Source organism: Monodelphis domestica, chromosome 3, assembly GCF_027887165.1.
Source record: "Monodelphis domestica isolate mMonDom1 chromosome 3, mMonDom1.pri, whole genome shotgun sequence".
Taxonomy (NCBI): Eukaryota; Metazoa; Chordata; class Mammalia; order Didelphimorphia; family Didelphidae; genus Monodelphis; species Monodelphis domestica.
The window spans coordinates 300,197,164-300,213,744 of NC_077229.1; the positions used below are offsets into that span (position 1 = coordinate 300,197,164).

At 34.1% G+C, this 16,581-nt stretch overlaps 1 protein-coding gene across 1 annotated transcript in view; it reads right to left on the reverse strand.

The window, feature by feature from the left end:
• Window positions 1-985: 985 nt before the first annotated feature.
• Window positions 986-16,581, reverse strand: part of OPRK1 (opioid receptor kappa 1) — a 35,880-nt gene continuing 20,284 nt past the window's right edge. Inside the window, exons 3-4 of the mRNA XM_001368727.4 lie at window positions 15,422-15,774; window positions 986-5,292 (exon numbers count right to left, since the gene is read on the reverse strand). Of these exons, the coding sequence (XP_001368764.1) occupies window positions 4,763-5,292; window positions 15,422-15,774 (883 nt within the window). The 3' untranslated portion in view covers window positions 986-4,762. The remainder of the gene's footprint in view (window positions 5,293-15,421; window positions 15,775-16,581) is intronic.

Consider the following 16,581-nt stretch of genomic DNA (forward strand, 5'->3'; position numbering starts at 1 on the left):
TTAATATAAATGAAGTAATTAAGGGAAGATGAGAGAGAAAGAGAGAGAAAGAAAGAGAGAGAGAGAGAGAGAAAGAAAGAAAGAGAGAGAGAGAGAGAGAGAGAGAGAGAGAGAGAGAGAGAGAGAGAGATTTTCCTTTCCCCACTTCCGAAAACCTTACCATCTGTTTTAGTACAAATTCTAAATCAAAAGAGAAGAAAGCAATCAGGATTAAGTGATTTACTTAGGGTCACATAGCTGGGACAGATTTGAACCCAGGTCTTCCCAAGTCCATGCTATCCACTGTGTATCTGCTTCTTCTTGAATGTTTTTCAAAATATTTAGAACTATAATATTTAGAAGTGAAAACTGCCATATCAATCACCTATTTATGTAATTAGAAATCTTGTAACTTTGAATTACATTACCCAAGAGCCCACTCACTTCCTATTGTTATGTGCTAACATAGACAGAAGATGAATTGGGTGGAATTCTGTGTTTAGCTCTCTTTCCTTCCTGTGTTGTCATTTTGATGCAGTGGGCCCTTTTGAGCAGGTAGATTATTAACTTAGTCACAATATTCTATTTTGTCAGATAATAAACTTTAAAAATATAATACTTGAAGTATTGGATATTAATTTAACTCTTACATATTACAACCCATTCATTCTATAAGTGCAGAATTAACATGTTTAAAAATGAAAATATTTGCCCGTAGTCACAAAAGTTAAAAATAGAACTAGAATTTTAATCTAGATTTTCTTTTTACCCCCAAATTCACTGCTCTTTGGGGAAAAAAAGAATTCTGGCTCTTTGCAAGGTAATTAGATGTCAACATTCTACTTTTCCTTTAATTATACCTTAATGTTTCCAATATTATCTCCACGAGAAGGAAATAGTTCCAAAATACCTCTATAATATCATGAAATCACTTTACCTTACTTTTCTTTTATTAATACTAAACTATAGAGAAAAGGTAGTAGAATAAATGAATCAACACGAGAAATGAATTTTGGGGAATTTAGTTTCTTTTTTTTAACAGTACAATTTTTTTCATCACAAGACATAACCATATACACAATACATAATTACCACCATTTTAGAATATAAGTATGTACATTATATTATATTATATATGTATATATATATATATATATTCCTATCAGATCTCAGAAAAGAAACAAGAAAATATTTTTGGTGATTAGAAGAATTCATCAGGGTAAAAGGCTCCCCTTTTTAGGCATAGTTTTCAGGTTTCTGCTGAATCAAACAATTCTAGCTTTGGGAACAAATTCTCATGAAAGGACCATAGAGTACAGTCACAGTTCTCTCTTTGAGAAAGTGCTAAGAGAAATTCAGCCAAATGTATTCCTTTTACTCCAATTATTTTTCCTGTCAGGCTGCATTATACATACTAAATGACTAAAAAGGGGGTAAGAACGACTATTCAAGTTTGGGGCCAAGTTTTGCTCAGAGATACATCCCCAAATGGCACTTGATTGTCAGAAATTGCCCTTTGAAATTTTCCAAAATTTCTTTTTAGTTTTTACTATATACCAATAGATTAAGAGGACAGTGATTATACTTCTGATTTCATTAGGCTACGAAATTCCCTGGGGAAGAAACTCCCTTGACCAGTTGTGGTTGGCACCTTGTCTGCAGTGTATAAGAGCTGTCTAGAGCACTGAGCAGTTAAGTCTTTGCCCAGGATCACACAGATAGTATATGTCAGAAGTAGAATTTGAAACTAGACTTTCCAATTATCCACTGAAATATCAATATGTATTATAAATTTAAAAAAAATCTTTATGAAGGACTATTCAAGGCAAGGTCATAAGAAGGATCTTTGATGCCCAAGAATCACACTTCTCTACTGTCTGGGTCATTCTATTCATTTTATTCTTTTATCTATCTAGGTCACTGCTGCTTTATCGTACTGTACCTCTCTCCAAATCCTTAATCCCTTGTCACAAATCTATATGATAGAAGTGATCACTGGTAAAGTAGAAAAATTGTAACAAAAAAGTGTGTGTGGGTGAGCAACCTAAAGTTGGACAGTCTAATTCTGTCCTCAGATAGATACTTGTTTTGTTTTGCCAGAGTGGCACAGCAAAACATAATAGAATAGGAATTAATAAAAGAGGGCTTTTGACAATGTCATTGTCTGAGGGCATGTACTTGGCACAAATCTTGAACCTCCTGTTACACAGAAAAAAATTTCTAGGAGAGGAACTTTAAAACCAGGCAATATTTTTGATAAAGAGGTTTTATGCTCCATACTCTTCTTCTTATTATATCCCTAAACTTTGCATCTTTCTATGTGTTTTATGGGATCAAATGTAGACCTAGTAAGTGCCATAAGAGTCCCTAAGCATCCTTCGCACAAGATGGGAAGATGTCTTCTATCTAGTATAAGATGACCTCAGTGCCAGTCAGGGTATTAGCATGAGGATACCTCATGTGCACTTCACAGAATCCTATTTCATGCTTAGAATCCCAGTTTTTATTTACTCCCTGGAGTAAAAATTGCAACAGGGAGCCTACAGCACAAACAGATGAATTAATTGTTCCAGGAAATAAATAAGATTACCTTGATATTTATAAATATTATGTATAATATGCTTCAGAAAGGAACATACTTCTTTATTACTCAGTATTATGTACTCAAGCTACTGTGTATATACATATTCGTATATGAATATTCACATGTTTTCACATATATGTATGTATACACATATCCATTGAGGATTGCAGTTGGTATATTTAAGTATATCACAGTATAGTCAATAAATATTAAAACTGGCTATATATCTGGCTATAAAAGCACAAATGTTCTTAGATAATTCAATGAAATATAAGATAAAAATTCCTTAATTTTCAGTTAGAGATGTGTCCAGGGACACAGTCCAAAGAATTTAGGAAATATTCTGCAGTTATAAGATAGAGACAAGCTAATACAGTTGAGGTAAGTCTGAAAATATTGGTTTAACTTCTTAAGTGCCAAGTTTTGGTTTAGTGGACATAGCAAAGACACACGAGTATAAGAGCAAGCAGGCATATTCCCATGAGAATTAAAATACTTTCACAGATGTGAATATGTCAATGGAACTATGAGAATAATTATCCTTTTTAAACTCTGGATGGTTTTTTATCTTGTACCCACCTGGGGCAAAGCCTTAGTCTCAAATTCACCCATTGGCCCAGGCATATGTCAAAGCAATGAACAAGGAGGAGGAAAGTACCCTAGCTTGGTGGAGTAAAAGAGAATGCATTAATGAAGTATAATTCCCACTATAACTGTACTGTTTTGAAATTTTATCACTTTAGAGCTTAGAGAACAAATGGCAAAATCACCATACATAGACTGCTAAAAGCCCTACCCCAACTACTCCTGGTGGTACCTGACCCAAGCCAAAGCACAATAAAACAAAACCATATCATTTCAATGCTCCACCTATGAATGACATTTCACCAGTGTATCCCACCATAAAAAAAAAGAACATCCGAGCTCTATTTACAGAAAATTTTCAGTCTATACTGATGATGGGCTCAATCCAGATACATTATAGGGCTGAACCCTCAGCATGAGCTAAACTTTTAAGGAAACGTTAGAAATGGACTCTTTTGAGTTAAGCAGGCACACCAGTACTCTAGCTATCTGAAAGAGATTGCATCACTTCCAAAAGTCCTAAGATAAATTCCAGAAAATATGGTAATGACTGGAGAAATGTTTTAAGTACTACAATGATTGCCAGCAGTATCATCTCTCCAAGTGAATGAATTACCTGCTTAAGTTATTTTTTAATTAGGCACACATGTCAAGAAGAACTAATAATGGGCCAGCCCATCCTTTATATATATATATATATATATATATATATATATATATAATATTTCAAGAAGAATTTCTGGTATATTCTAACCAACCAAAGTCTCTCTGACTCAAGTTCTCTTTTTGTACAGAGATGATGAAGGCAAGATTTTTCCCCAACATATTTTCTGAGGTGACTTAACAACTGTATAATTTATCAACTTAAATACCAAGAGAATACTAGCTAAAAGTATTAAACATCATCTTCAGATGCCAAGTACATTAAAATATATTAGAAACTTTATTTCTGGCATCCTAACATTTTATTTTTATCTTTTTAAATAGTAAAAGACTTTCACATTATACAGAAACATTATACACTTTAGGTGTAAATTCGGGCCATGCTTAAGCTGAAATTTTTGCCACAAAATCAAAGGAAATTCTTGTCCAGGAAGAGTAAAGAGAGATAGGGAGAACTTCACAGTGGCCATCCTTCTTCCTTCTTGAAACTGCCACTGTGCAAAGATCTGGATTTACAGTGTTCACTCTCAGTCTAAAGCAAATGCTTCTTGTTCTTCTTTTAAACTCAAGTACACAAACAATATCTCTGCATATAAGGCCATAGCAAATGGTGGTGAGCTTAGTCTAAGCCTTAGAAGATGGAAATCTGACTTTATCTTCCCTAGTGATAATTGTCAGATAGTCTGACCTCCTAGATTTAAAGAAGGTACCTTCCCACTTAGATTTTTTTTTTGTCCTCAAATCCTGCCTTAAACTTTGATATCAACTGAGCTTGACTGCCATAGCAGCTAACCCTTGCCATGGCTCCACAACATAAGAACTTTTAAAAGTCTTTCCAAAAATAAATTTTTTATGTTTCCAGGCTCAGACTGCTGTGGTAATCTGAGTTAATCCTAGATCATTGAACTCCTCTCTTCCTGGAGAACTATATGAAGACATTTCCACGACTAGTCATACAGGTTTATTTATCCCATCAACCTCCCTCATGTAGGGAGTGTCCTGAACTGTGTTTTGGACTCTACTGGTACTCTGTCTCTCCATCCTCCTAAATGGGAAACAAAAGTCCCTGAAACATCTTTTGAAGTTTTCATCCAAGAAAGCATAGAGAATGGGGTTTAGGCTGCTGTTGGTATACCCTAAAGCTATGCAGAAATAATAGCTAGAAAGGGCTGCTGTACTATGGGAGGTGTTCCCCAGGGCCTCAACCAGCACAAATATATGAATGGGGGTCCAACAGATTATAAAGACAGCCACCACCACCAGAACAAGTCTGGTGATTCGGCGGAGGTTACGATCTTTCTCCCGAGAACCAGAGAGTAGCCTCACACTCTTTAAGCGCAAGATCATCAAAGTATAGCAAACAATAATGATAAGAACTGGGATCACAAATGCAAAAACAAAGACACAGATTTTCATGAAGAGGTCCCACCAAGAATAGTCAGCATCTGGGAACTGCAAAGAGCATTCAATGGTATCTAAATCTGGAAGAAATAAGAGAAAAACAATAATAAAGAGGTTAGACCAAGCATCTCATACATTTTTATGGATACATGGTAGTGATCATTTAAAATGTGCTCAGCAGATTTTCTACTTGGATAATTGAGTTATACTAATATATTATCACACAGGGGCCAGTTAGATAGTCAGTAGGTTGAGAGCCAGGCCTAGCAATGGGAGGGCCTGGGTTCAGAAATGGCCTCAGACACTTCCTAGCTGTGTTCCCTGGGCAAGTCACTTAACTCCAATTGCGAGCCTGTACCACTTTTTTTTTGCCTTGGCACCAATATATAATATTGATTCTAAAATAATAGGTAAGGGTTTTGTGTGTGTGTATGTGTGTGTGTGTGTGTGTGTGTGTGTGTGTGTGTGTGTATTACACAAAGTAGGCCAACAAAGTATAAAGTCCACACCCCAATGAGGCATTTACCTTTCAGAGGAGACCAAGGGTACCAAGCAGCTAATTACACACTGGTCACATAAGGTACTTTAATTACAGTGTAAATCAATAAAAATATTAACAAACATTGTTCATTTCCTTGTAATGTATAAAACTCATGATTACTAAAATTCATTTTTCTTAGCTGACTTTCACAAGGAACTCAAGTAATATTTTTCTAATGGGAAATTGACTTTATTAAGTTCTTTTTCAAAAAAACAATTTTCAAACCACTGACAACATAAAATAAAATCCAGTTTGATTAAACAATAGAACTTTAAGTAAGCCATACAGTTTTGCAATGAGACACAAATATGAAAGACATTTGATTGAGCTACAAGATATCTGGAAATGAACCAAGATGAATGCAATCCATGGCTCAAAAGCTCATTTGCATGGAATACTCCTTATTAACAAATATGAATTACTCAATGCTCTTCAAATAAATAAGGAGAAATGTAAGTGAGAGCTTGAAGGAGAAGACAAGACCTTGATCTTCTGGTTTCCAGTAGTCAAAAAAAAATACACTGTTTCAACTTCTCTTTAGGGAGAGGTCACTGAAGGGGGGGGAAAGACTCTGGAAAGAAGCTGACTTTTAAGGTTTGAGCAATGGGTTATATCAATTAGAAAATAAATAAATTTCAGTAACTATGACTCCATTTCATATGTTTGGGCAATTGCGTAAAATGCAAACAAAATAATTTTGAATCAAAAAATATTTAGGAAATCATCTAAATAATAGTAGCAAAAGTTTATTTTTCCCCTTTTTAAAAATTCTAATATGTATAAGGGAGGGTATGGTCATTCTTTCTTCTTTTAAACTAGAAAATCACTTCCATTTCACTGCCTCCTTTTGGTTGAACAGATTTTTTTTCAACAGGGGAAGGAGCAGAAACCCAGATCTCTCTTTATTTAGATGGTATCCAGTGGCAAGTTTATTTGCTCATGCCTTTTCCTTTAGCATGTGAGAAAAGAGTTCAGATAATACAGAAAGGGATTCTCTTCTTATCACAGGAATTGTTAACACAAATATTATGGAATGAATTTTTTCCTGACATAAGAAAGTTCTATTCCTTAAGAAGCACAAGACTATTTCCTAAGATATTTTAAATACCTTCTACAACAAATAATATAGAAAAGAATAAAACATTCTATATTCATATTACTATTAGTCATCCTACAAATTGCAAAATATGTAATTATTGTGAATGCTAATAAGGATAAATTTTTCAGAGGTATTCCCTTTTGCTGGCTCAGAAGCAAGTCAAAGAGTAGTAGATGAAAAGTCAATCAAGTAAAAGGTCATTTTTAGCACCTGAAGAGAATTTGCACAAACTAATGCTATGAACATTTGATCATAATGAGAAGCTAACAGGAAGTCAAAACTTTGAGAGGAGTTTCTTAAACTTCTGGATCCAGCGTTTACTTGGACATTATTAATGCTGTACAAGAAAAATAACATCAGGGTTGTAAGGTGGGACAGTGGAGAGAGTGCCCAGGGTGGAGTTGGGAGGACCTGGTTTCAAATATATCCCGAGAAACTTCTTATCTGCCATAATCCAGGACAAATTAATTGGACCCCATTTGCTTAGCACTTCCAGTTCTGTCTTACAGTTGTTACTAAGACAGAAAGTAAGGATTTAAAAAAGAAAAAGAAAAATATTATTCATTTTTTCATCATCTTGTGGGGGAGGGACAGATCTAAACCTAAGATTTAGTTAATAAAGGGATCTCACAAAGAGGAAATTCCTTTCACTAACGCGGACTGCCAATTATTATACTTTACAGTGATTTTTGCCTAGGTTACTTACAAGGTAAGTGACTTTCTGCACACTCAAACAGCTAGTTATGTGTCAGAGGTAGGACTCAAATTCAAGGCTTCCTGATTCTGAGGTTATTCATCTCATTGCCTCTTTTGCCATTTTTGCCTTTACTAGAAATGCTTAATAAACATATTTAAAATATATTTGACAAAAACATATGATTTTGTGTCTTATCACCTTGTCACTATCTTGGATTTTATTAAGAAAGTAGCCTGTAGTAGTTAGGTGATACAATGGATAGAAAGCAATACCTAATGTCAGGAAAACTCACTAAAAAAACAACTAAACAACAATACACAAGAATGCAACCTGGTTAAGAGTAGAGGACCTATTTTTGACTTCTTTATTCTTTCAAAATTCCTCACTGGGGGGTCTTTCATATAGGAATTCCTGAATAATATTAATGGTAAAAACAATGATAGATTGTTTCTCAGGTCAAGAGTGGAAGAAGCTTTTAGCTCTATGTAAAGCAGAATACTAGCTTTATGAGCTTGCTTAATTATTTTAACTTTGAAATGTTATTTCCTCTGTGAAATATAATTAATAATAATTATATAGCTTTTGTCTATGAAACATCAATCAAAGTAAAGTTGGAAGTGGTCCATTACTGTTATAAATTTAAAGAAAAGAGAAATCCTTCAGTGAATTCCAAGAAGTACACTGGATAGAGAACCAGGTTTAGAGTCAGGAAGACTTATCTTTCTGAATTCAAATCTGTCCCTCAACATTGACTAGCTATGTAACTCTGTCCAAATAATTTAATCCTGTTTGCCTCAGTTTCCTCTTCTGTAAAATGAGATGGAGAAGGAATTGGAAAACCACTCCAGTATCTTTGCCAACAAAACCCCAAAATGTCATGAAGAGTTGCAAACAAAAATACATATACTTTCATATGAAAAGACTCATGAAAAATGGAAGAAAATTGAAAAATATCTAAATTATGAGAGGAAGTAGCTTTTTTTCTCTTAAAATCAAAGAACTTATTTTGTGTATTATTAGACATGCTTGTTTATATAAAAATAATGTTAAAAGTGTATAAAAGAAAAGTAATATAATTAAAATGAAAAATTGAGTTTAGGAAAAATATTTATAACAAACATGACAGATACAAATATCAAGAAAATTATTATATTTTATAAGGGCAACTCTCAGTCTGCAATGGATAAATGGTTAAAGGATATGAATAGATATTTTTCAAAAGAAGAAAGTCAAATTGTTCATAATAAATTCAAATTTTTCAATATAGTAATTTCAGAGGTACAAATAATGATAAGAAAAAAACTCAATGTAAATAAGGTTATAGAGAGATGGGTACACTTATTGCTTCCTGCTAGGATAGTAAACATACAACCTCTTTGAAGAATAGTACTCATAGTACTTAGTGAAAGCTTTAAAAAAATCAGCATATATTTTGAGCTATTAATTCCTTTGTTGGAAATATATATATATTGTGAGTAAAGCAATAACAAAAATAACTGATTGCTCAAAGATTTTTCATATTACTATCAGTTGTATTTAGAATGAAAAAGAACTGGTAACAACCTAATTTTCCAACAATAGAAGAGTGATTAAATAAATTGTAGTGCACTAATGTAATAGAAAACAAATCAAATTAATATAGTTAAGAATGAGAAAAGGAAATATAGAAATAATTTTATTAAATAATTCAAGGTAGAAATGTCAAATTAGAATAAATATGCACATTAATTATAACCACATAATGGGAAAAGTAAATAAAATGAATAGACAAATGATCCTGTTAGAAACATATTTCATGTATTAAAATTCATCTATTTCCATGTAAATAGTAGGAAAGGGAGTTTAATTAGTTGTATTTAAGTATATTAAATCATGAATCATTTATCATATCATTTTTCATAGGAGAAAACTAAAGGGATTACTATGAAAATTAAAACCAAAATAATCATTCATTTATCTGATTATTTTTGGTATAAATATTTTTAGCTAGATATTGTTGACATTCTACTTTAGCTTGTCTGCATTTTTCTTAATAATCTCTAGAAGGCGCTTCAGCTCCTTCTTTCATGATCTATTGTTTTGTCTTAAAATCTTATACTTCATGTCTAATATTGCCTTGCTAATTAATCACCAAGTTAAATTTCTCACCGTGTTCTTAGATTTTTTTTTACTCTATTTCCATTTATGTAAGAACATCTGGTGTAAAAACCCCTTTCAATGATTGCCTTGAATGTTGAGAAGTTAAAAGACTTGTTGAGGGTCACTAATTTCTTTTTTATCAGAGTTGGATAAAACTAAGCCTAACAGTCCTCTACTCACTATACCATACTGCCTCTGCTATTTGTTACCATGCTAAAAATACTTCAGTGCCATAAAAATCCTTCTGTGACTCATCATTACTGGCACATTTTCCCACCAATCCTCTTCAATAGTCAATAGTTATCAAATCTTGTCACGTCGGACTTCTCAAAAAAATTTCGTATCTGTTTCTTTCCACTCACATCACAACCACCCAGATCAGGCCTTCCCTTTTGAGACAATCCATTTCAATAGATGCTTAATCTACCTGTCCTCCTCAGGCCTCTTTTCTCTGATCTATCATCCACATAGTAGCCAAAGTAATATTCCTAAAGCATGAGTTTAATTAGGTCACCCCCTACTTAAAGGAGCTTCCTTATTTCCAAGACAGGTTATTAAATTCTTTTGTGTCATAAAGCTTTTTGGCAGTCTCATTGATGAAACTTAGAGACTCCTTCACTATTTTAATGTTTTAAAACACCAATTATGATAAAATGCAGTTAACAAGTTTTTTTATTCTGGTTCACAAACCACAGCTTAAGAAATCTTGGTCTAGGATAATTTCAAAGTCCTCTATTTGGCATTTATAGCCTTTCAGAATCAGACTCCATCCTATATTTCTAGGATGAGACACAGTTTCCTGGTATACAACAGGTTGCCACTTCTTGGAACCTCTAGCATTACTCAGAGTTCAATGGAAATGTTATTTGCTTCAAAAGATCCTTTCTGAGCCCCCCCCCCCCCAGTTGTTAGAAAGATTTTTTTTCTTCCACCAAGTCTTAATTTGTCTCAGAAACATCCAGTAGTTGCTTTTAAACCAAGCAGTCTAATGCCTCCTGTCTTGACAGTCCCTCAACACCTCAACATGACTATTGTGGAGATTGAATTTAGGTATTTCCTGATTGTAACAAAGAAGATATTGAGCTCTTCTTTTATTGTGAACATTAAATTGTAATCCTTTGCTTTTATTAATGAAGGTACTTAACTCTTCCTTTATTGGGAAGATTGAATTGTAATCCACAATCTATTTTTAGATTTTAATCCCCAAAAAGGTGGTAGCTCAGTATTTTAAGTAGATCTGCCCATTTTAACTACAAAAAGGTGTTAAGTAACTATAAAAGGTGAACTAACCAAAAAAGGTATTAAGTAACCAAAAAAAGGTATAATCTAACCAAAGAAGATGTGAACTAAAGAGTCCTAAACTAAAGGTGTGAACTAAACAGTCCTGGAGAGGAGCCTCTGCTGTGATTGGTAGACATGAAATTTAGGAGAGATGACACAAGAGAAAACAATCTTTAAAAGAGGCCCAGAGGCCAGAAGAAGAGATATTCAATTTGAGATTCAAGTTGGATGGAGGATTCTTTTGACTCGGAGTTGTACTGGAGGAACTGGACCCCCTGGAGGAATTTGTGCAGGCAATCTCAGACTGCTTTTCCATTTTAGATGGTCACCATTGGTGAGTGAAAGGCTGACTTAATGAGCCTGCCTTTCCGGGAGGTATAAACCTCTGAGAAAGGTCCATCATCTTGAGACTCTTTTCCCTGATTAGGGCCTTAGTATTTCTACCTGGCTCAGAGGAAGTTGGAATTTGCTATCTCTCTCATTCCTTAATATTTTCCCTCTATTGTAAATAAACTACCATAAATTCCATTTACTTTATTAATTCATTTGGGGATTTAGAAATTAAATCCCTGGCAACAACCTATAAAAATATTCAGAGTCCAACCACAAATAAATTTAACACTATCAAATCCTAAACCTTCTATTTTCCAAGCTAAACAGCTCTAGTTTTTAAAAAATCCAATTCCAGAAAATTAACTAGTCCTTTCATCTTCATGATGGCTTACCAGTATATTAATTTCCTTCCTAAAATATGTTGTCTAAAACTTTAACACAACGTTCCAGTTGTAATCTGGCCTTAAGAGAAAAAAGACAATGAAATCATCATCTTCCTGCTTCTGGATGCTGCACTTCTAAATGCAATCTCAGTGTTCATTACCAGTCTTAGTTTGGTGAGTTTCCTGGGTTCATGCAGATAGTAAGAGAGCCAGGATTTAAACCCAGACCTCCTGACTGCTTATTTGGTGCTTTTTCTACTGCATCATGTTGTCAATTACCAAAAATTTCTAACAGGCTTAATATTACCAATGCAATGTACAAAAATTATTTCCTATAAAATTCTCAAAAAGGAAATCTTTAATACCCACTACATTCTGAACTGCTATACAAAAGAAATGCATTTTCTCTGCTAATTTGGTTTCCAATAAATGCAATAAAACAATAATGATAGCCTCTGTCTTCATGTGTAAGTCTCCTCCTATCACTCAGCTGCTTATTCACACACTACATGAAATTTATAGGGGCAGTTTCTTACCTTGACTCAGACTTCATATTCTGCACAAAGACCTAAGACTTTAAAAAGACTCTTCTGAGTTTTTTTTTTCTCTCTGAGGACATAAGAAACAAATTCCAAATGTAGTCAAACATACAGAATGTCTTCTCTTTAAGAAAGAGTTAAGACATGAGTATGGGTGAGCACATCTGCAATCCACCCTTGATACTAAAGAGGCTGAGTCTGGTGGAGAGGACAAGCCAATCAGGTGTCCACACTAAGTTCAGCAGCAGTACAGTGAGCTCCCAGGTTCAGGGGACCAGCCAGGAGAGGTGAAAAGAAGAGAGGAGGGAGAAAAGGGGAGAGAAGAAGAAGGGGGAAAGAGAGAGTGAGAGCAAGAGAGAGAAAGATTACTTAGATATCTTCAAAAAGTTATTAATCATAACCTTCTTTGGCTATGATGGAAACTCAGTACATAGTTTTAAAGAGAAAAGCACAATGTGCTTTATTAAATTACTTTTACCATATAAGATATGTTATTATTTCAAGACATGTACCTGAGCCATGACCTTGAAAGTATTTTACAGCCATATGTAGTCAATTATCTGTGCCCACAGGTATTCATGAATTGTAGCACTTACACAATTGCTGCAGAGAGAAACATCATCTATAATTTTCAAAGTGATTGTTCTGCCAGCAAAAATGAAATTCTATTAAGAGCAGAGTTCTTTTCATAACTGTACCTTTTACCCTAGAGATGCAAAAACCTAGAAATAGAGTGAAAAGAATAATGATCCAGTTTGGCTAGGGACATAAGCTAATGACCTGAACCTGAAAAGTTTGTCTCTCTCTCACTTCTTAAAATTGATTACTAAGATTTTGAGAGGACTGGACCTTCACATGTATGAGGCTAAAAAAATGGTGCTGCTGAAGACAGGCTGACTTGTTACTAGGAGGGAAGGAAAAAGCCCCAATTTGCCTTATGAAGGTTTTAACATGTTGACTTCTTCCATGGTACCCAAAACATTCAGCAAGGCCTTGGAATAGGCACTCCAAATATATTTTTTTCTCCTATCTTCTATTTTTTTCTTACTGGGTCTATTTGATAGACACAATAATATCATTCTAAGAATTCACTTTTCTCTAGTTCTCTTCTAGGGCCTAAACTGTTTAAGACTTTACAGATGAGATTTAGGACTTATTTATGAAAAGAAGCTCTAGTCATGTACACTGAATTGAATATTGACTAATCATTAATTAATTTGGTGTGAACTGCTTGTCTGATTCACCCATACATTAAAACAAAACTTGAATTGATCATGATTGGTTAGAACTTATTTTGTGTCTCAAAGAATGCTTTGTTATTATTTTTTAATTCTTACCTTTTGTCTTAGAATTAATACTAAGTATCAGTTCCAAGGCAGAAGAGCAGCTAGGGTTGGGCAGTTTGAGTTGAGTGACTTTGCTAGGGTTAGACAACTAGCCAGTATCTAAGCTCACATTTGAATCCTGGACCTCCCAACTCCAAGCTTGCCTCTCTATCCACTGAGCCACTTAGCTGCCCCTTTAAAGAATCTTTTTATATTTAACTATATTCTATATTTTTCTATATTTGCCATTGATGTAGTATTAAAACGTCCTTGCCTTTAGACATTAGCTACATGACTATTGGCAATACACAACCTCTAACTGACAGTTTCCTTGTCTGTAAAATAGGGCTGAAAATAATAGCATCTACTTTTCAAAGTTGCAGTGAGGCTAAAAACAATAATAGTTGTAAAGATCTTTGAGAAACAGAGTACAAAATCAGTATTATTACTACCATTTTAATCAATTTACACTGCATTTGTTGTGAATACAACTTTTCAAGAACAAATCTATTGTACAAAGTTGAGAAAGGCATGTAAACACATATAATCATTAAAAGACATTATTTTAGCCAATTGTCTGCTATCCTACATTTTTCATCCTGCATCAAGGCAGTCTGTTGTAAGTTTTGAGAGAGAATTGATCGGGATTCAAAGTCCATCTCTATTGTCTGACAATGGATAAACACACTCTCTCTGAGGATTATTTTTCTCATCTGTAAAGTAGGATAATAATACCTGCAATACATACCTCCCTGGGCAGTAATGAGGGTATAATGAGATGCTATATGTAAACTGCCATGAAAGCTTAAATTGCTATGGATAAATGTCAGTTACTTTTTTCTAGAGAATACTTCATGCCTACCTGCACTTGTCTTATTCTGATGTCTCATTCATGCAGCCAATTAACATTCATTAAAAGTATTCTATGTCCCTGCCAGACTGTGCTAAGTGCTGGGAATATAAAGAAAAGCAAAAGACAGTCTCTGTTCTCAAGAAGTTCACAGTCTAATAGAGGAGACAATTTGCAAATGGCATGTATAAACAAGCTATGAAGATGAAAAATTGGAGATCATTGTGGATATGATCCTAGATTTTCAAGGGCTATATCAGACAAGTATAAGATCTGTCAAATCTTACTAAGCCAAAGAGGTTTTGAGTAGGGATCAGGCTAGTAACATCATTGATATCTAGTATCAGAGGACAAGGCTGGTTAAACTTAAAAGGGCTAACAATCAAAACAATGGCCACCAGATGATGTTTTGGTGTTTTCTGATTGCTTCTTATCAGAGCAATGGCTACAACCAATTGAAGAATTGTCAGTGTCCACACTAAGAAATCGCTGACATTTTGAAATGATGAAATAGCTCAAATCCAATTATTTTGCTTAATAATAATTACATATACATCTAAATAGCACCCCAAAGTCAATAGAGAACTTTACATCTCTATTTTATAAATAAGGAAATTGAGTATGAAAGAGATAAGGGACTTGCCCAGGGTCATATAGTTAAGTAGGTGTCAAATTCAAGTCTTCTTGATTCCAAATACAGCTCTATTTCCACTACAACACCTAATGTCCTAACTAATGTGGCACCCTAATAACAGGTTAAAATAATTACTGGAAGAGAAGAAATTCACTCACTCTCTCTTATTCCTAAAATTCCCTCCCCCCTCATCACTATCATTTGATTTCTTTCAAGTTCCAGATAAAATTTCATCTTCTATAAGTAACCTTTCCTGATCCCCCTGAATTCTGGTGCCTTCCCTCTGTGGATTATCTCTGGGTTTATTCTGTCCCAGAATTTTCTATTGTTTGAGGAGAAGGGACAGAAACTTGGGTAATATTGAAAGAGTTAAATTTTGACCTCTTACCTTCTCTGACTTTGGTTCCCCCTAGGACTATAGCAGAAATACCAACAGAGGATGATAGTAACCAGATACATATGTTGATAATCTTTGCCTTCAAGGGAGTGCGGAAGTCCAAAGCCTTGACAGGGTGGCACACTGCAATATAACGATCGACACTCATCATGGTCAGTGTGAATATGCTGGTAAACATATTATAGTAGTCAATAGAAATCACGACTTTACAAAGCACATCTCCGAAGGGCCAAGAATTCATCAGATATTCGGTGCTCTGGAAAGGCATAGTGGTAGTAACCAATGCATCTGCCATAGCCAAATTAAATATGTAAATATTGGTTGCTGTCTTCATCTTTGTATATCTGAAATAAAAAACAAAATTCAATTTTTCTAGCGATATGTCAGGTTCATATATGAAGTGACAGAATCATAGAATTTTAGTGCTACAAGGAGCTAGAAGATCAACTCCTTAGAACTGAGGAAGCTAAACATTCTGGGATAAATTTAATAGAGTACTATTTATTCTGAAGTTCAGCTGGCCCTGACTCATTGAATATTTTAGTTTTCTCCCCTTCAATATAGAGTTAATGATATAGGTTTGCAAGTATTCTGTCAATAAATAAAATTTTCAGATAATATTTGCAAAAATATATTTTTGACTCTTTCACAGATTTCTCCTTTCAAAGAAAAACTACAGATTTTAAGCTATGAAAAAGTATTATTTAATGACAAAACAAATAAACAATGATTAATGATCTTAGAGATTCTAAAGCATTAGAGATATGAGTCAAAAGTAAATTATGATATTGAAAATGATAGCAAGTTGACATGCCTTATAAAAAGCTGAGCAAACTACTCATGAGGAATGGAGGAAAAATTATAAAAGTTGAAAATAATGAGATTATTTATCCCAATTCATTTTCTAGCTAAGAAAAATCTTCCTGTTCAACAGAGGATAGAGGATTAGACTTGGAGACAGGAAGACCTGAGTTCAAATCCCACTTCACACCAGAATGAGAATATGATCCTGATAAGTCACTATCTCTATCTGCTTCAGTTTTCTTATCTGTAAAATAGGGATAAGACTAGCACCTACCTCCCAGATTGTTTGAGTATGAAATGAAATATATGTAAAATGTTTTGCAAAAATTTTTACCTCATTAAGCCTC